We start from the raw sequence: 20,401 nt of genomic DNA on the forward strand, positions 1-20,401 counted from the left end.
TCTTTATCAAATAAGCTTTAATTTGCTGCTCAACGTTTGGAATTTCATTTTACTTCCTAAAGCACGTGAGGTAAACTAGACCCAGCGCACAAATTGTTCACATTTGTCTGTGAAACACGCTGTTTTAATTTCAAGATTTATGTTCAATTGCCTGTAGTAGAGCCATAATCATGCAATTCAGAATCTCAATCACCATGTCCGGGTAAAAACAGGAAAGGAAATATCGAGGGCGTAAACTTATTGGAAAGGAAGACTCCAAACCCCGCCTCTGAAGGTGGGGTGGGGACGGTTCGGGTCTGTGGAGACTGCGCAGGACAGGTAAGGCAGAAGTCCCCGCGGTTCGCACGAAAACAAGAATAGATTAAGATTAATCTGTGGAGAAAACGTTGAATCATTGACAACTTTATGGATCCAAACCGGTACACGCCCGTAATTGCGCGAAAAGTGATGAATCTGTTAACTTCCTCCGTCCATGTTTGATGGCTCTGAGAAGCATCGAGTTACCCACCTGCCGGTGTCCGGCAAACTGAAGCTAAAGAACTTGCATCGACACGAAAACTGAACTTCCTCTTCGAAGATAGCAGGTGGGCATAATACACTCTTTAATATTTAGTAATCTGGTATTTCGGCTTGGGGTCGATGTGATTCAGATGATCACGTAAAGACATCCGTTTTCTCTCATCAATAGGAAGACAAATAATTCGTTATCTGTTGTGTCATTCGCTTGACTACTAGTAGACGTCACTTTTTTAGGAGCGCAGCTCAGCAACTGAGCTCACGTGTTTATCTGTATATTACTGAGCGTCAACAAACTGTTGTAGCAAGTGTAGTTTTTATATTTAGCCGATTCATTTTAACATTGTTACAGTCATAAATTAAGTTAGAAGCTGACGCCTTATAGGTTGGACTTCCGCAAAAACTAGACCGGTAAATAGTTGTCGTGCTTACGTAGATGGCCCAGTTTTTCTTCATGTGTGAACTGCGTCAAAAACTATTGTTCCAGGACAGGTAGGCTACTTATTTCCCTCACTCTCCTCCCTATTACTCATCATAATGAGAGAAGGAAGCAGGCAGTAGAGGACAGTTGACTCCTGTCTATTATTCACTGTTATTGATGTTGCTGATGGTAACAAGAGATTTATACGTAGTTGAATTCTCAAAAAACAATGTGTGTACAGCAGCCTTTAAAATATCATAAACTTTTAATATTTACAGACATAAATTGCACTAACTAAACCCACCTCCCTCTGCCATATGTTACAGTCATGGCGGACGACAAAGTGGCCATACTGACTGATGATGAGGATGAACCGAAGAGAAAGCATGGACCGTCTGGGCATTTTGGTGTCCTCTCTCTTAAAAAGGGCACGGATGCATTGCCCTCCTCTGGCCCACATACAGGCACCGCGGGCGACGACCCAGTGCCCCCTCCCTTCGTCTCGCCCTCTCAGGCCCCAGACATGGGCTGCTGTCAAAGGATGTGCCTGCGGGTCAACCGGCGCCTCCTGGTCTCCAAGATTTTTTACTTCTTCTTCTACGCGGCCTACGGCTCACTGCACCCGCTGCTGCCTGTCTACTACAAGCAGCTGGGCATGACGCCCGGTCACAGTGGACTGCTGGTGGGCATCCGCTACTTCATAGAGTTCTGCAGCGCCCCCTTCTGGGGGATGGTGGCAGATCGCTACCACAAAGGCAAGGCCGTGCTGCTGTTCTCAGTCTTCTGCTGGCTGTTGTTCAACTGCGGCATCAGTATCTCCCAACAGGCAGACATGACCTGCTCGAGCCCGGAGCTGACCACCACCCCGATGGCCCCGCTGCCCAACTTCACCGTGCCCAGTAACCCCGGCGACAGTGTGGACCTCACCACAATGACCACGTTGCCTGCCAACAACAATGCGTCAGGCGATGTCTCCTCGGGCAACACAAGTCGGTCACGGCGGGATTTGTTTGGGAAGGAGCTGTACAGCTGGCAAACTAAGTATAGTGCCCCCCAGAGGATCAAACGGGAAGCCAACCTCACGAGTTTGGATGGAACAGCAGGTGGCGACACACCAGCAAATCGCTCAGACACCACATCCAATAACGACACCACCTCTCCCTTAGACGCTAATGACACAACGACCGCAATTCCCCCGACCACCACCACAACAACCACAACAACGATGGTAACGGCAGCTCCCACTAAGCCCACCATCATCTACAACGTTGAACAGGTGGAGACCATCTTCCTGATGATCCTGCTGATGGTGATTGTGGGCGAGTTCTTCAGCGCACCGGCCGTCACCATCGTGGACACGGTCACTCTGCAGTACCTGGGCCGCCACCGCGACCGCTACGGTCTCCAGCGTATGTGGGGCTCTCTGGGCTGGGGCCTGGCCATGCTCTCCGTGGGCATCTGGATCGACCACACGCGCCTCCACATCCTGGTGCCTGGCTGCCCAGAGCCCGAGTTGAAGAACTACACCATCGCCTTCATCGTGTTCGGCGTCCTCATGGGCCTGGCGTTCATCGTGGGCACCCAGTTCGAGTTCGACGGCCTGGACTACCGGCAGGAGGAGGACCAGCTGCCACCTGCGGTCGAGATGCCCCAGGTTGTCCAAAATGTGTCCGAATCAACAGAACACGGCACGCAGCAGCAGCAGCAGGCACCGTCAGCGACCCCGACCGCGGAAGTGTCCGGCGGCCAGACGTTCCACTACCGGGACCTGCTGCGTCTGTTGTGCACCGTGCGCTACGGCACGGTGCTCTTCGTGGCCTGGTTCATGGGCTTCGGCTACGGCTTCGTCTTCACCTTCCTCTACTGGCACTTGGAGGACCTGAAGGGGACCACCACCCTGTTCGGCGTCTGCTCCATCCTCAGCCACGTGTCCGAGCTGGGCGCCTACTTCACCAGCCACAAGCTCATCGAGCTCATCGGACACATCAGGTGAGCAGATCACGTAGACTTTTTTTTGGCTAAAAACTTACCAGGCGCTTCAAGCTTTTCAGACACACCACATCCTCTAAGGTACAGACAAAAGACCCATCAGACCCATCTTAGAGCCACCTCCTAAGGTACAGGTAGAGGATATTGAGCTAAACAGTTTACTTAAACCTCTGGTGAGTTAGTCAAACACATCATATAAGCTGTTCCATATGAGAGACAACATGACAGTCATGTAGACAGAGCTGGAGTGGTTTGCAAACAAGGGCGTTGGTCTACACTGAGGTTGGCTGCCTAATTAACCAACTTTTATGTAAGTCATCCGATGAGCCACATCAGGTCTCTTCAGGTGACGGTGATTGTTTGGATAAACACTTTTCGGTTACACTTTACTTGACAGTATCGACATAAGAGTACCATGACACTGTCATGAATGTGTCATAAACAAGTCATAAACATTTATGACATAACGCTTCTGTTATTAAGTGACTTTGTTTTTTGTCATAACAAGTTAGGGTTAGGATCAGGGTTAGGATTAGAGTTGGGGTTAGGGTTCATGTGTCATGACAGTGTCATATGTTCATGACAGTATCATGTCACTCTTATGTCAATACTGTCAAGTAAAGTGTTACCCTCTTTTCTTTACACCTCTGGTGGGGTGCTATGACCTACATCATCGGTTACAAGCTTATCAAGCTCGGTGGATACATTTTGTGAGGCTCAGCGTGTGAGTTACAGGAAAAGGGAAACGGACTAGCATGTGAACAAGCATCGGCTTCCTTCTTTACAACAAGCTTATCAGATTCTTGATGAGATGCATTTTGTATCCTGTAATGTAGAGCACTCAAGTAAAGTCGTTGGACAAGTGTTTCTGTTTGAAATGGTAGTTGGCCTGTTGACTGTGGTGGCCCTGCAAGACATGTCATGTAACCTAAGTCACGTCTGGTAGCCTCATGGAGGGAATGCTTCACAAATCATCTTTCTTGACTGTGGTTGTGCAGTATATATTTTTTAACCCTGCATCCATATTAGCCATGCAGAAGTCTAATTTGTATGATTTACTATTGGTTTTATTGTGGCATTAGCGTTCAACAAGTCTCTAAAATTAACTAAAATGTCTTTCTCAATTTTTTTTCTGTCAGCAACTGAAGCAATTTTCAGCAATTAATTTTCTCTCCAAATGTGTGTTCCATTAAACTCACTAGCCTCTTAGGAGTTTGACCAGCTGAAAAATAATTCCTAATTGCTGGATGCGTCACGCTGCTCTCTCATACTGCACTCTCAAGCAGCTGAAGGCTCCCTGCTCTACTGGGGCACTGATGCAAAGGACGTGAATAGCTCTGACTGTTATGTTGTTATGAAAAGAACAAGAGTGTGTGTTTAAATGTTGTTTTTATGAAGACCACACGTGGGGTAAAGTGGTCAAGAGACCTTTTTTAAAAGCTGTAGAGCCAGAGACTTTCTAATGAGGAGACACAGCACTCAAAGAATCTTCCATAGAAATGTATGGTGTTAGTTATATGGTATGAGTGAAAGAAATGTGACTTTACCACATCACTGCCTGAGTTGTTACGAACGGTGATTACTAGTAGGGTTGCCCCAGGATATCCCCCCTCATAGAATGCCTCTAATCAGGAATGAATCATTGTGCTACCAGACAGAACTGTTGTAAAGTATATGCAAATATTCAGCAACTGAAAAATGACTCCCAACTCCAGCGTGTTGAAAGCATTTTTTTTTTTTTTGTGTTTAGTGCTGCTATGCATGAAAGTCAAGTGAGGGATGATGAGTCGGAGGCAGCAGGGTAGGGAGTGGGACACCTACGGTCTGAGGGAGCAGCTCCAGCTGAGTTGTGCAAGGTCACATTCCAGCCAATGACAGTGAGGCGAGGCGGGTTGGTTCAGTAGAGGTCAATGGCATACGAGTGAGCCAGCAGCTTCTGGAGATCCCAAGATAATGTGTCGGATCAGTAGCCTATTTCATGCTTTAGGCAGGCCAGAAGCTGGCTTAAGTAGAAAGAACAAAATTATTCCGCTAGGATGAAAAGTGTGTGTGTGTGGGTGTGCTAATGTGTCTGTCTGTCTGTCTGATAATGTCTGTGCGTGCATGCCTGCTTGCGTCCGTGCACATGTGTGTATGTGTTTGTGTGGGTGTTTATGGTACCAGCCTGAGGCCCGTTTTCCCTGTTTGCGCTGGACTATGGCCATAGCAGCGGCGGTCTCCTTTGTGGCCATTGTGTGTCAGACATAATGGCCTCTCAGAGTCTCTGGACGCTTAACAGCATCAGACCGGCTGTGGCGCCCGGCTCAGGAGAAGGACATTCTCCGGTCCACTGACCTCTTCTGAGTTCACAAGGTCAAGGTGCAAACCTGCCTGCCTGCCACACGAACATGGTGGGGCCTAATCTTAATGATGATGGGCTAAGTGTAAAGTGCAAACTCTTAACTGAATTAATATCTTGGTGAGATCTGTTTGCTAATTTAATACCACGAGCAGCAAGATCCTGGGCACAACTGCATCAGTGTGGGTCAGTTCAATGCTCCCGCATGCTACAGGTTAGCTTTAGTTCAGGCCTGAGATGCTTTGCTTACTGCTTGAGGTTACACTCTGCCTGCCTTTCAACTCAGGGCCTTGGAGTTCTGTCAGTGGCAGATGCTTCTGTCACACTGTCCATGCTGTGTGTGTGTGTGTGTGTCTGTGTGTGTGTCTGTGTGTGTGTGTGTGTGTGTGCATGTCCTTTTTGTGGTTTTGTAATCCTGTGTGTTTTTCACCAGAGCTGGCCAAACCTGCATGTCAGAGTCATAAAACGTTTTATTTTTACAGTGCGTGGAGGCATTGTTCAAACACAGTGTGTTTTGTGTTTTGACTACACCAACACAACAGGTTTCCCATCACAAAATATAATTCTGCAAGCTGTATTGGTGGCTATCTGGAGTGGTGACAAATGTCTTACATAATGTTCCCCAAAAATCTAATAAAAAATGAGTACTAATTAATTCAACAAGTCAACAAGTTCTTTTTAGTCTGAAATCTACTGTATCTTTTAATCAATATGTTTTTACTTTTATCTCTGGCTCTGTTTGTCCTTCTTAGGGTACTGTACATTGGCCTTGCCTGCAACACAGCACGCTACCTGTACATCTCCTACCTGGTGAACGCCTGGATCGTGCTGCCCATGGAGGTTCTGCAAGGTAAGGGCAAAGGCTGCTGACCTGACATCGGGGTCACGCAAGCTCGAGGAAGTTCCGGAAACGGGCCCTTTGTGCGTCTGTCGGCGAGCGAGAGTGTGTGTTTGAGTGCATGTCAGGACAGTTATTTTCAGCGTTGGTTTATCTCACGCCCTATTTCCTCCACACCACCGACAACCAAGAACAGGCAGTGGAGCTAAAGAGGAGAGATGGCAGAAGAGCAGTTAGAGAGAGTGTGCGGTGGAAGTGTGAGTGGGTGTGCAGGGCCCAGATGCTAGTTTGATTAGAGTGAATCCCTGACAAACCAAGCAGAGACTGAGAACAGAAACATGTGCACCTATCATCCCCCACTGGCGCCCACTGCTCCGGGTTTGTATGTGTGCTCCTAGTGTGTGTGGGCTCCTAGTGAGCTCACTGCTCCAAGTGTGTGTGTGTGTGTGTGTGTGTGTGTACCGGTGTGTACACTACCCCCGGATGGGGGTAAAATGCCGAGGACATATTTCCTACAGGAATTTTCTTACAGGATAGATAAAGTATAACTTAACTTAGTGTGTTAGTTAGGAGTGGCTCAGTAAAGGCCTGGTGTTCCAGCTGGACACTCTCTCCTTCAGACACAAAGACACACACACACATCAGGCAGGGTGGAGTAGGTCTCGTGGTGACGCCTGGTTCATTGACATTCAACAGAGATAGGACAAACCGGTTTTGTGGCTCACATATCAAGGCAAACAAATGACTTAAATCCTTCAAATATTCTCCTGGTGGGGCCCGAGATGAACAATCCCAGTAGATCGGTGTGCTGATTGTGGCTTCTTTAAGCTCCTCCTCCTGTCCTTCTCCTTATGGAGTTTGGAGACAGGGAGCTTTTCCCATGCCAGCAGCACAAACCTGCATGTCAGAGTCATAAATTGTTTTATTTTTACAGTGTGTGGAGTCATTGTTCAAACACAGCGTTGTGTTTTGACTACACCAACACAACAGGTTTCTCTTAACAAAATATAATTCTGCAAGCAACCTATCTATATTGGTGGCCATCTGGAGTGGTGACAAATGTCTTACATGTATAATCTCCCCCAAAATTCTAATACAAAATGAGTACTAATTAATTCAACAAGTCAAAGTTATTTTTACCATTAAAACTAAGGAAATGGTGATGGACTTCAGGAGGCCTGCCACTCCCTTGCTGCCTGTCACCATTAGACTTAGACTTATTTAATGTCCATAAAACTTACATAAAATGGAAAATTGTCTTTGACAGTGGCATAAAGACATACAAGAAGCACACACACATCACAGACAACACTATGCACAATAGACAGGGTGAATGTGGAGACATACAACAAGTACCTGGGGTTACATCTTGACAATAAGCTGGACTGGTCTGCCAATACTGATGCACTTTACAAGAAAGGGCAGAGCAGGCTCTATTTCCTTAGGAGGCTGGGGTCATTTAATGTCAGCAGCAAGCCCCTGCTTATGTTCTACCAGTGTGTCATGGCCAGTGTCCTTTTCTATGCTGTGGTATGTTGGGGAGGCAGCACTAGCAAGAGAGATGCTGGACGACTGGACAGACCAGTGAGTAAAGCAGGTTCTGTGGTGGGCATGGAGCTCGAGTCACTGACATCAGTTGCAGATAAGATAGGGGCAGCCGTGGCCTACTGGTTAGCGCTTCGGACTAGGAACGGCTGAAGTGCCCTTGAGCAAGGCACCTAACCCCTCACTGCTCCCGGAGCGTCGCTGTTGTAGCAGGCAGCTCACTGCGCTCAGATTAGTGTGTGCTTCACCTCACTGTGTGCTGAGTGTGTTTCACTAATTCACAGATTGGGATCAATGCAGAGACCAAATTTCCCTCACGGGATCAAAAGGAGCATATCAAAAGAGTTTATATACTTATACTTATACTTATAAGAAGACCCTGAGCAGACTGCTCTCTATAATGGACAATGACCGCCAACCCCTGCACCCCCTAAACTTTCTCCAAGCAGAAGAGCATGTTCAGTAGTAGGCTCCTTTCTCTGTCTTGAAGAAGAGCAATCCCAGTAGCTCTGTGTGCTGATTGTGGCTTCTTTAAGCTCCTCCTCCTAAGCTCTTCCCACGCCAGCAGCACACTGGACTAGAATGGAGAGTACCCTCTGGCCTGTGGAGTGAACTGGATAAACAAGCTTGATCAGAACAGGGTCCACCCTACACACACACACACTCACACACACATGCCGGTATATATACTGTATATACAGTACTGTGCAAATGTTTTGGGCACCCATTGTTGTTTTAGCAATGTTATGATGCCCATATATTACATATTATGTTGATTTCTCATTGCCTTGATTAGAATTCAACCAGAAGATAGAGGGAATATAAACAAATTGCATTTCTGGTTCAGGTTCTAGACTTCTGCATCTTTTTGATTGGTTGTTTTTGCAGTGTTATAATGACCAATCTCGCAAGGGGGAAGCTGAAACCAGTTGGTACTGGTACTGGTTCTGGTTCTGACACACTGGTATCAGAAGTGGGTAGGAGATGACGATACTTTGATTGAAAAGCTACAGCTGGAAGAGTTCATAGCTCACCTAAGGTGGAAAAGGCATGGCCATGTGCGCGCACACACACACACACACACATGTACACACATACACACACACACTGCAGCATATTTTAATCTCTCTCTGCGTCTCTGACTCAGCCTCTGTTTCTGTTCAGGATGTGGTCACCCGTGTTGAGTGAGATACTTGAGGATTATAACAGCTCTAACAGTTTGCTCTTTGTGTGCACGTTTCAGTTGCGTCGAAACAGAGCCAGTTGAGTCGAAACAGTGCCACCTCGACAAATAGATAGCTTAGCTGCAACTTCTGTGCAGTAGTCGAGATGCTTTATGATACTTATTTATGTGCTGTGTGAATTTCCAAGACCTTACACGTTACACTTACACTACATGTTCACTGCTAGTCACTCAGGGCCAGATGTACGTACATTTGCGAACGTAGCGTTATCAGCGCCATGGACACACCGCAGATTGCGAGCGCTGTCAGACCCAAGTTTCCGTCGTATTTATCAATCGTTCAATCCTTAGTGTAAACTGCGCCTTTCTCTGCCCTTCTCCGCCCATAAACGCAATTTACGAACGTCCACAACTGAATGGCAGCGCCTACAAGAGCAGTTGAATGACGTTAACTGATGACAACATTAAAAAGAATCAAACGTTTAGCGATCATGAAATAATACCATACTTGATAAGATGTCAACAAGCAGGGAGATAATGAAGATCAGTAGTTCTACTCAAACTACTTGTGCATGTAGGCTATGGGAGATTGGTAAAATCTAGCAAGTAGGAAAGTTTAAGTGAATGACGTGAAAGTGAAAGTAAGACATGCGAAAGGCCAACCAAAGTACAAATACTTTCACCACAAAAACTGGTGTTCTAAATAGCGATTCTGTTGTCTTTGAAAGGTTCTCTTATTGACGCATTGAACTGCAATGTGGATTAACACCTGCTTTTACAAGGCGGAAGTATTTAGGCGCGAGAATAGACGGCGCTTTCAGGAGCAAGCTTTGTACATACCGCGGAATACATAACTAGGCTCTTTACTCTTCCCCTCCCATCTTTTTTAAGCTAAACTCACACTTTCCCCTGATCCTCCCATGAATGCATATGCATGACATGACAATCGCAATCTGCCACTTTCAGCTCCCGACAGGCAGGCAGTTTTGCTTTTACATCATTAGCGCCTGTTTGTACATACCTGCGCCAATGATTTTACACGCACATTGCGAAACAAATACGCCTGAAATGGCGCAAAAGCGTTAGTACATCTGGCCCTCAGTGTGTTAATTGATATAAAAGTCCATGATTTGCTCTGCGGGCTGAGAGGTCTTGTTGCAGCACCGTGGTGGTATGGTGCTCTCTGTGCCGTCTCCGTTTTGAGATGGGTCATGGTCACACTGAGGCAGGCGTCTGCTATCGACTGTGTCTATTTTTCGCAACAAAGAAAGCATACAGCACTCATAGATTAAAAGGCCGTTCACACCAGGAATGATAACTATAACCATAACGATAAAAGCGTCCACACTGACCAATGATAAGCAAAGTCTCTCCTTGTGTTAATGAATGTGATGGCTAAAATGTGATGAGTTCTGATTGGCTGTTAGCTTTTCATTGTTCTCAAAATCGCTCTGAAAGTGATACCCAACGATATCGCTCTTCATGACATCATCTTTATATATTATGTGCGAACGTCGTCATTCATATTAACAACAACAATATTTTTTTATAGTAATCGTTATAGTTATACTGTGGAGGTGAAACATAGCTTATCCAAAACCAACATCTTTGATGTTTCTGGTCCCTCTTCTCTCAGTGACACTTTATGGATTATGTGTCATATCTATCTTATCTAATTCTGGGGTGGACGGCAAATAAGATCCTTTTCCAAAAGGTTGCCGTGTTCCTTTAAAGCTACATTTTCCTTCTACAATGGAAATCAATGACCTCAACCATCTATGCTGATGTATAGACGTGCTATAACATGCTCTCAATTCTTTATCTGGAGAGCACCCTTTGGTCTCTACGCTTCAGATGCAAAGTCTGATGTTTTCCTTTACAATGCATGTACAGTATGTAAACATGCTGTCAATCTAAAGTCCACACAAAACTGTCATGTCTGAAAAGTGGACTTTTGGCTGTTTGCCAGTCTGCCTGTCAATTAGCTTGCGCTTCAGTCCAATATAGTCATCATAGTTGTCCAGCACACTGTCATTGACCTGAAATACTGACCACCATTTCCTATTATAAAGAAAAACTACACTTCTATTCAATAAAGTTCCTGTTTTGTAAAACTTTTGTAAGATTCTACCAATGTTAGAGCATGTAATGACAGGCATTTTGGTGTGTGTGTGTGTGTGTGTGTGTGTGTGTGTGTGTGTGTGTGTGTGTATTTTGTGTCCTCAGGTGTGACCCATGCGGCGGTGTGGGCAGCGTGTATCTCCTACCTGAGCGCGGCGGTGCCCCCGGCTCTCCGCACCTCGGCGCAGGGCATCCTGCAGGGGCTCCATCTGGGCCTGGGCCGTGGCTGTGGCGCCATGGTGGGCGGCGTCTTCGTCAACTACTTCGGTAAGGACAGACGCACCAGCCGCATAAACCTGTGCCATTGTTTTGTCCGTTGCTAACCTATGTTGCTGTTGTGTATTGTTGTCTGTTGTTGTTGTTGTGTGTGTGTGATGTGTGTTTTCCCATAGACCAGTGGCATTCTTTGTCTGTTGTAAGTTGTGGTGTTGTTGTTGTCTGTCTTGTTGTGTTGTTGTTGTTGTCTGTCTTGTTGTGGTTTGTTGTCTGTCTTGTTGTGTTGTTGTTGTTGTCTGTCTTGTTGTGGTTTGTTGTTACTGTGGTTGTTGTTATCTGGTGGTGTTTTTTTTTATTGCATTCTGGGAAGGGGCCAATGGCTTCCAAACGCCAGCTCTTGATTCTGGAATTAGCACTGTTAATTCAATTCTATTCTATTCAATTCTATTCTCTTTCTATTTCTATTTAATGGTGGTGATGGAGCAGCAGTACTGTCTCCGTCTGGGTTTGATTTCTGAACCCAGTGTTGAGAGTCCATGTCACTTTGGATAAATGTGCCTCCTAATTAATTACCTGTCAACTTCAACTTTATTCATTTATAGCACCAATAACAATTGAAATAGTCGCAAGGCACAAGGCGAGTCTTACTGATGTTATTGTGGGGAAAAATTAGACAACTGTGGTAAATCAGCTTGATATTCTCATTGGTGTAACTGCTGCTTGTGTGACTTAGAGAAATGACTGATTGAGTTGTTGCTGTTGCTGTTGTTGTTGTTGTTGCTGTTGTTGTTGCTATTGTGTGTGCTGTTGTTATTGTGGTTGCTGTTGCTTTTGCGGTTGCTGTTACTGTTCCAGTTGCTGTTGTCCCTGTGAGAAAAACACACCTGATGTGAGCTATTGTACCTTGGCTCTTTTATTTTCACAACTGTATGGCCGTCCTCAGATCCTGAGCGCCACCTGCTGGCATGTTGTTTTACATTCATCAAAACTCTCATCCCCACCCTAAAGATTAGTTTTGATTGTGAAGATTGTGTAATGTGGGGTCAGATGTACAGAAAAGCAACATGGTAATGCACTCAGTTTAACTAAAGAGCAAGAAAAAAGAAAGAAAAAAAAAGATTTAAAAATAGATTAGATTCAACTTTATTGTCATATTGTCAACTTTATTGCCCACTGTATCTGCTATGGTTCAACTCTGAGTTTGGTTATGATTCTTAGGCCTTACTTTGTGGTGGTTTCTGTTGAGTCTGCTGTCTGTTGCTGATTTCTGTTGTGTGTCAGTAATTTCTAATGTCTTTGTCTCTGTGTGTTATGTTATTTTTTTTATTTCTGTATTTTGTGTGTGTGTGTGTGTGGGGGATTTCTGATGTCTGTAGTGTGTATGCGTGTGTGTGTGTGTGTGTGTGTGTGTTTGTGTGTGTGTGATTTGTAATTTCTGTAGTGTGTGTGTGATGTCCGATGTTCTGTAGTGTGTGTGTGTGTGATTTCTGATGTTCCGTGTCGCTGATCTGTGCGGTTGTCTGTGATTGACAGGTGCGGCGGTGACGTTCCGAGGCATTGGCATGGCCTCCCTGGTCATCCTGATCATCTTCTCCCTCATCCAGTGCCTGATGGACCAGGACGAGCGCGGGGGCGACAGCAGCAGCGGCAGCAGGGGCAAGGACCCCATGCTGGCCGAGAACATTCCGGTGCCATCCAGCCCCGTGCCCATCGCCACCATCGACCTGGCGCAGGACCGCGTGGACACGGAGACCCCACGTCCCGAGCCCAGGCTGCCGGCGCAGAAGACCCGGCACCAGGAGGAGCAGGAGGACGTGGCCAAGCCCGCATGGGTCATCCCCGGCTCCCCGTGGGTCAACATGGCCTTCGCCATCTACCAGATCTGGGAGTTTGTGGCCATGAGGAAGAGGAACCCCCCGATAGAGACAGAGCCACTGCAGGTAGAGAGAGAGAGAGGAGGGGGGGGGGAGATATGGCAGGAGGAAGAGGAGAAAAATGATAGAAAAAAACAGCTAAATAGACATGAAGCAAAGGGAAGATACATGGAAATTAATTTAAGAACAACAGCAAGGAGAAAATGAGAAAGAGAAAGAGAAAGTGTCAAAATAAGTTGAATAACTCCAAAACTACTTCTATCAATCCTTATTTAGCAGAAAGAGGTTTAAAATCTACCGCAGATCAGAGACAGATTAGGGCTAAAGCTTCTGACTTCCAAGCAGTCTTTGTAGTCTGTGTTTAGGGTATCCTCTGTTCTGCTGGCGTAGTGTACATGATTACTATACTTAGTGTAAATACTCTGTAGTCTCTACTTTTCTCAGATTTCAAGTGCTGGTTTGACTTATTTGGGGTTCTAATGACATCTTCTCTTTCCATGCTTCCCTAACCGCGTGTGAAGAGAGGTGAGATCGTGGGAAGTTCCTGCACCCTTGTCTTTCAGCAGTGTGGCGTGCTGTGTGTGCACTGATACTGTTCGTTGCTTTAATGGTCTTTATTGAGGATCTCATTATTTACTGCCTTGCAGAAAATATATGTGAAACCATCGAACCACTAGGTGTCAGTAATTTAGTCACTGTATCTGGTCAAAGGGTATAGAAGTACTTCAATACTCGTTGATCTGGTCTGGTATATGAATCTGTTCTCTGATACTTGTAATACTGTATACCAGATTGTAAAGCGTATTTGATATACGTTAAGGATAACGGTCGCCAAGGTGTCCCGGTATACACCATTAATGGATGAGGCGGAGGCAAAGAACTCCATGACTCAAAGCGTTGGCCGTTCTTTCTCTCGCCCGCTCTTTAACCGGCTCTGTCCACCCTAATGTGCCTGAGTCTTTTTTAACTTCTGGACAATATAGTTTCCTCATAGGCGCAACAATCGTAGCAAAATCTGCAAACACAAAATGTCATGACACCCTGTTGGTTAAGGAAGTTCATACTAGCGTTAATGGCTCATCACATAAATTATTTTAAAAGAAATGTTAACGTTGAGAGATCCTTGATGAAAAGCCAGAATATTCCGTATCGCTCCCATGTATAACCTATACATGTAATGCATGTCAGCATCAGTGTTGGTGGGGTGTGTGTTTATGTTTGCTTGTAGATTAGATGTTTGTTTGTTTGTTTGTTTGTTTGTTTGTTTGACAATAAGGTCACACTTAAATATCAAAAGATATGCTGAACAAATATATAAAATATATATATCCATATAATCGTTAATTCACATCCATATAAATGTTAGTTCACATCCAATTTTCATGACTTGAAGTAAAAGATCTAAGACTTCTTCTATGCACACAAAATTTGTTGAAAAAGAAATATTAAGTTAGCACTTGTAGTGCCTGTAGTGAAGTGGATATCCCTGCAGTCAGTATAGCAGTTGAACACTCCCTCAAAACCTGTTACGTGTGGCATTTCAGGTGTGATAAAATTGCATATTTAGAGTGTGATGATTTATGATTATTTCAAAGGAAATCTGTGCAATAATTATGCCTTTTAATCAGCAGCATTTGATATGTCACACGTCGAGTGAACGGATTACTTTGGTGAAGTGCTTGCGAACACAGATTTGAACAAACTTGAAAACAAAACTCAAGAGACAAGCATTTTGTGTGTCTAAAAGAAATGTCTGTATCTTGTAGTTCAATTCATGTGAGAAATGGGAGCAGAAACAAATGTTGTTTCACTGTGGCACTTTTTGATTGTAGAATGTACATGAAATCATCCATATTACACCCCTTTATTATTCATGTATAGTGTACAATATGAAGCCTGAATACCATACTCAGGTGTGTGTGTGTGTGTGTGTGTGTGTGTGTGTGTGTGTGTGTGTGTGTGTGTGTGTGTGTGTGTGTGTGTGTGTGTGTGTGTGTGTGTGTGCGCGCGCGTGCGTGCGTTCGTGCATGCCCGTGCGTGTGTGTGTTGTTGTTTTGTAGGATACACTTGAGGCCCGCCCAGGCTCTGAGGTCACTGAGGAGGCTTTGGAAGTCGGCCCAGGGGAACCCCAGAACCCGCAGCAGCAGCAGCAGGGCCCGGCGCCCGGGGGGCCCGTCCCCAAAACCCCAGGGCCCCCCAAGGAATCTGCCCCAGAGCCCCAGATGGACCCTGCCCTGGATCAGACCCAACCTGTAGAACATCCTGGCCCCCTGCCGGGCATTTACGAGCCCTCCTTCTCCTCCCCCACCCTCGTCCTCCCCATTCCCATACTCAGTGAAGGACAACTACGACCGCAATGGACCAATGCGGTCCATTGAGTTTCATACCCAAACCCACCGGTGCGAGTTTGTGGCACTTTGTATGAAAGTGTCACCTTTATCTTTAATGCACGAGGACCTCCTAAAGAAGTGGGGTCAGACTCTGGGCTGTGACCTGGGATTGCACTTGAACTTTGACCTTTGAACTCATTGAGAAGGATCTTTCTGTAAGTGGAGCTGAATAAGAGGAGATGCTCACTCTGCTCCTCTGGCTGGCCAACACTGTTATATCACCCGATGCTGGAGTCACGCTTCATATGGGAGCTATGTTTAGTTTTGTGTCTTTTTAAAGCCTTTTTTAAAAAGCTTTGACCTTTACGAGTCTGGGTATGTCTGGAGTTGGAAGACATTTTAACCACAGCTTCCTCATTCTGACCTCATAAAAGACATCTTAGTGGACATGAACCAGTGGCATAATGGTTCCTATGTGTTTTTGTACAGCCTGTGTTATGCTTTGACGTTGTGGAAAAGATTTTTACTGATGACTAATTTATCATTGCTGACAGTCACATGTCTCAATTACAGATTTAATTGCAATTTAGGATTGTATCATGAAAATGTTAAGGGGTTAGTGCTCTGATGTTTGTTTATTTATTTGCAATGCAATATCTGGGTGAGATTATAAAAAAAAGAAAAAAAGAAGCTACTCTAACATTCTGAAAAAGAATAGTCACAATTAGAGGACTGGATTCCCATTTTTGACCACAAGAGGGCAGCAGATATTTGGTCTCGATGCCCTAGGTGCTTTTTCACACTTTTTAATTTCAGTGGAGAAAATGTGCCTGTAGCAAGGCAAAGTGTTTTTTAAAATCATTTTGAAAAAGTTGGGTTTAATGTCGGATAGAATGGAATCGTAGAACAGAAAATTACAGTACAGAACATTTTATAAAACAACATTTTGTAAAATTGTACTCCTTTTTATGGGAGTACAGCGTCTTTGTGTCAGATTAATTAGGGGGAAGTTCCTGAGAGTCTGTTCCCTGGTCCTCGGTGTAGAGTGTGTGCGCGTGTGTGGGTGGGTACTGTTATAGTGTCTGCATGCATCCCACATGCATGCATCCCTTCTCACTTGTGTGTCAGGGTCATGGGGTGAGGGTGTGCTCGCCACTGATTGGCTGAGTGGGAGGACAGACAGGGAGCGTTCCCGTGGAAACCAGACCATAATACTGCACCATTTCCCTTCTGAAACAGACACTCCGTCTGATGGCAATGTAAATAACTCTATTTCCATCCTTGAGCTGCAACAAGGGAGGAAATATCTGTGTGTGTGTGTGTGTGTGTGTGTGTGTGTGTGTGTGAGAGAGAGAGAAAGAGAGAGAGAGAGAGAGATGAGAGACTCCCAAAGGGCTTTATCTTAAATACAGAAATCAATGTTTTGTCAGGATCTTGGTCAGGATTCTCTGCCAAGGGCCTGTATGTTGCACTATGTGCCTGCAGTTATCTCACTGTATATCTCTGAAAAAGTACTGTCCTTATTATGTTATGTTATTTTACTTGTACAATGAAGCTGTTCCTTAATGAAGGCCTTAATGTGTGCATGCGTGTGCGTGTGTGTGTGTGTGTGTGTGTCTGGACTGCAGTGGCACATGTGAATCATGTATTCGCTAAAATGCGCGGATGTTTTACGCTTCTTCGACCACATCACTGTCATGATTAATTTGTCGTTGAGTCATCTGAATGTGGACGTTACTGCTGCACATGCTCAGTTGGTTCATCGCGGCCCCTCAGATATTGAATCAGACATTTGCCAGTGCAGGACAAAGATCAACCAACTCCAGTGGTGATGACGAGTACTACCCATAAATAGGTTAATCTGTAAAAGAAAAAATCAGATTCATTGCAATTTGAATATATGAAGATTACAGTTCTGTGTCTCCAAGCATGTTTCAAAGCCTAGAAAAATTTATTTATTCTGTAAGTTTGGTTTCATTTGTTTTGGCCTGGACACACAGGTCAGTCCTAAGGGTCAGGGGTCAGGATGAACAGAACAAAGTCACAATTCTATTCATTGATTCATTCTTACATTTATTTATTTATTTGTTTGTTCAATTAGTAAGACACATCATCACTCCTTCACGCTTGTAGCAGTTCAGGCAGCGTACAACCTGATCCTCCTTTAAAACACGCACACACACATACACAGCCTTGTCTTCCTTTAAATCACGCACACACACACACAAACACACAGCCTGATCATCCTTTAAATCACACACACAAACACACAGTCTGATCTTCCTTTAAAACAAGTAAAAGCGCCAGATGTGAGCACTGACAGTAAAGAGAAGTTAGGGAAGTATCGAAGTCGGCCTCGTCTGATCTGTGGCCGTGTGGTGACGCAGGAGCTATCAGGTGTGAGTGAGTAACCCAATACAACGGCTCAGGGTCAGGATGGAAAAAGAGTTCATCTGTTGGCTTTTGTGGTCATAGTTTTTGTCTAGTTTCCACTCAGTCCTCTTTAGCAGGAACCGCGGCAGCATCAGTGAGACACTTTCCTAACAGTGAGAAAAGATTAATGTTCAGGCAAATGCAGCTCTGTGACGCCAAGAGTTCCATTTTATTCATGCTGGTCTCACGTGTATTGTGTCTCTTGCTGGAGTCATGCCATTATGCTTGTGCAATGCCTTTAAAGGAGATTGTGTCGTCTCTGTGTGTTGTAAACTGACCACCTTTAAATGATGAATATTTCAGTTGTAACCAATCAAAATAAAGATTATGTTAATTCAATCTGTTTACTGTGCTGATAAATGTATTGTTTTATATTATTGTTTCACTCCCATCATTTGAATTCATCTTCAGCTTTCATCTTTTATTTGTCTTTTATTTTAAACTTACTGTTTGTTGCCGTCTCCTTGCCACAGAAAGAATAGTATTTTACAACAACGTAAGATCATCCACTGGTGTTAAGTGTGCAATAAGCGACTTTGCTTTAAAAAAAAAGAACAGGCGAAAGCCACAACAGAAGTAACACGTTTCACACAAAATGGCTAATACAAACCACCTAAAGATTCACTCTCTACTAGTGAAAATGTGCACAGTCAACTCACTTTTGACACACTTTTCATTTGTGTCTGAAAAAAAGGTGTTTTGGGTGTGTGCTGTCCTGCTGTCACCCGTTTAATCCTGTTTAATCTTTGTCTCTTCAGGGCCATTTCGCCTATTGCAGCCCAATGTTTCTCACCCATTTGATAACATGAACCCAAGGCCCTTTGTACACAGTTGTAGCAGGAACAGGGAGTGGATTTCTGCTCAAGAATCCTTCCCAAAACAATTATTTCCCCGAAGGGCATGGCCGCCTACCGCAGTTTGAGATTTCATAATTATTTGATACCATTTATGCAGGTTCTTTGGATCCAGCTATGGACATGAAAACGTTATGGGCAAAACAAATCAGGAAAAATCAGAGTTTGGTGCTGGTTCTTATTACACCTTCAGTGATTGCAGTATAGATATATGTGGCCAATTTCCCATACATAGATTAAGCCTAGTCCTTGACTAAAAGCTTTTTCAATGGAGATTTTTATTGAAGTTTTCTTTTAGTCTAGCACTAGTCTTGATCTGTGTATGGGAAACCAGCCCAGTAATGTTCCACTGCATCACCTGTGTCTAGAATGTTGTAGAACGTTCTAAAGAATATCCAAGCCCCTCAGATAGACAACCGCAGGAAAACATGCCTTTGTTGAAGAATGCGTTGTCTTAATATAATTTTCTATACTCTGAAGCTGTGGGGTTGATATTGAAATATTAAGCCTGACGTTCTAACCATTATCAGACTCATCGGTTTGACAACGCCCATGATGGATCTGCATGTGGTCCACTGGACTGAAGACCTGTGGAATGCGAAGCTAGCGGCTGACCGGAGGACGCGAGGGAGGGAGAACAGGGAGAAGCTTTATGCCCCGCGCCCGATCAATGGGCCTCTTACATGACGCCCACACAGCCAGGCACCGCGTGGGCGACCTCATACCCACCCACCTGGGAGCACTGGCCCAGAGAGGGCACCCGCATCTGGGATACGCGCGGCCCCGGCCAGCCTCTCAGGGGACTGGTCCCAGTACACACACGTGTGCACACGCACACACACACATTTAAACACATGCACATACAGTACATGCACACACATATTTAAACACATGCACATACATGCACACACATACACATTTACACGTACATACATGCTCATACATACACACACACACACACACACACACACACACTTGCATGCACAAAGTATATATCAAACAACAACACACACATTTACATTGCATACGCGCGCACACACACACATATCCACACCCATGTACACATAGACGTTTGCATACACATACACATACATCCACACACACACACACATTTACACAAACATACATACACATACGGTACACACAAACACACATACACAAACCGATACACCCTTACACACATACACATTTGCATGTACGCACGCACACAAACACTCCCTACACACCCTGTTCAGAAGAGTCGAGGAGTCTGATCTTTTTAATGTGCGTCACTGTAGTGTAATTACATGTTTGTGTGTGTGTGTGTGTTCTTCCAAAGTACTGCAACCCTAAAGCTCCAAACAATCTCTGACCTAGTTCACGACTCACTCCATCATGGATCCGGTCCTTGTCAGGGCCATGTGTGGGCCATGTGTGGGCCAAGGGAGCAGAGACCCAGACCACACCGTCTACTCCGAACAATACAATTTTTTGTTTAGAATTTTTTAATTTTATGCCATCTTAATTTAATCAAATGGCACTAAGTGGATGTATTTATTTGAACCATATGTAAACATTTTATTTGTACATAGCACATGCTGTATATTATTTGTGTGCATTGTCAGTGAAGAACTTCAATCAACGTTCTGGTAGTTTGCTTTTTGATTGTGCAGTATTGTATCTGCAATCACCAGCAGACTAATTCCCAAAGCTCTCACGCCGATGCCACGGAAGCGCCATCAGAGGATGAAGCACTCGTGTGTG

General features: G+C 44.8%; 1 protein-coding gene across 3 annotated transcripts; it reads left to right on the plus strand.

The window, feature by feature from the left end:
- Positions 1–114: 114 nt before the first annotated feature.
- Positions 115–18,143, plus strand: mfsd6a (major facilitator superfamily domain containing 6a). Of its 3 annotated transcripts, XM_048234692.1 has the most exons (7): positions 115–584; positions 1,264–2,926; positions 6,017–6,114; positions 11,057–11,218; positions 12,701–13,107; positions 13,563–13,566; positions 15,102–15,188. In XM_048234692.1, exons 2-7 carry the CDS (start codon positions 1,266–1,268, stop codon positions 15,110–15,112), a joined length of 2,343 nt encoding a protein of 780 aa, XP_048090649.1. In that variant the 5' UTR covers positions 115–584; positions 1,264–1,265; the 3' UTR covers positions 15,113–15,188. The 3 variants fall into 3 exon arrangements, with proteins under 3 accessions (XP_048090649.1, XP_048090647.1, XP_048090648.1); XM_048234690.1 differs by lacking the exon at positions 13,563–13,566 and having other exon boundaries at positions 15,102–18,143; XM_048234691.1 differs by lacking the exon at positions 15,102–15,188 and having other exon boundaries at positions 13,563–15,008.
- The last annotated feature ends 2,258 nt before the right edge of the window (positions 18,144–20,401 follow it).

The sequence above is a fragment of the Alosa alosa genome, chromosome 23 (genome assembly GCF_017589495.1).
Source record: "Alosa alosa isolate M-15738 ecotype Scorff River chromosome 23, AALO_Geno_1.1, whole genome shotgun sequence".
NCBI classification, from domain to species: Eukaryota; Metazoa; Chordata; class Actinopteri; order Clupeiformes; family Clupeidae; genus Alosa; species Alosa alosa.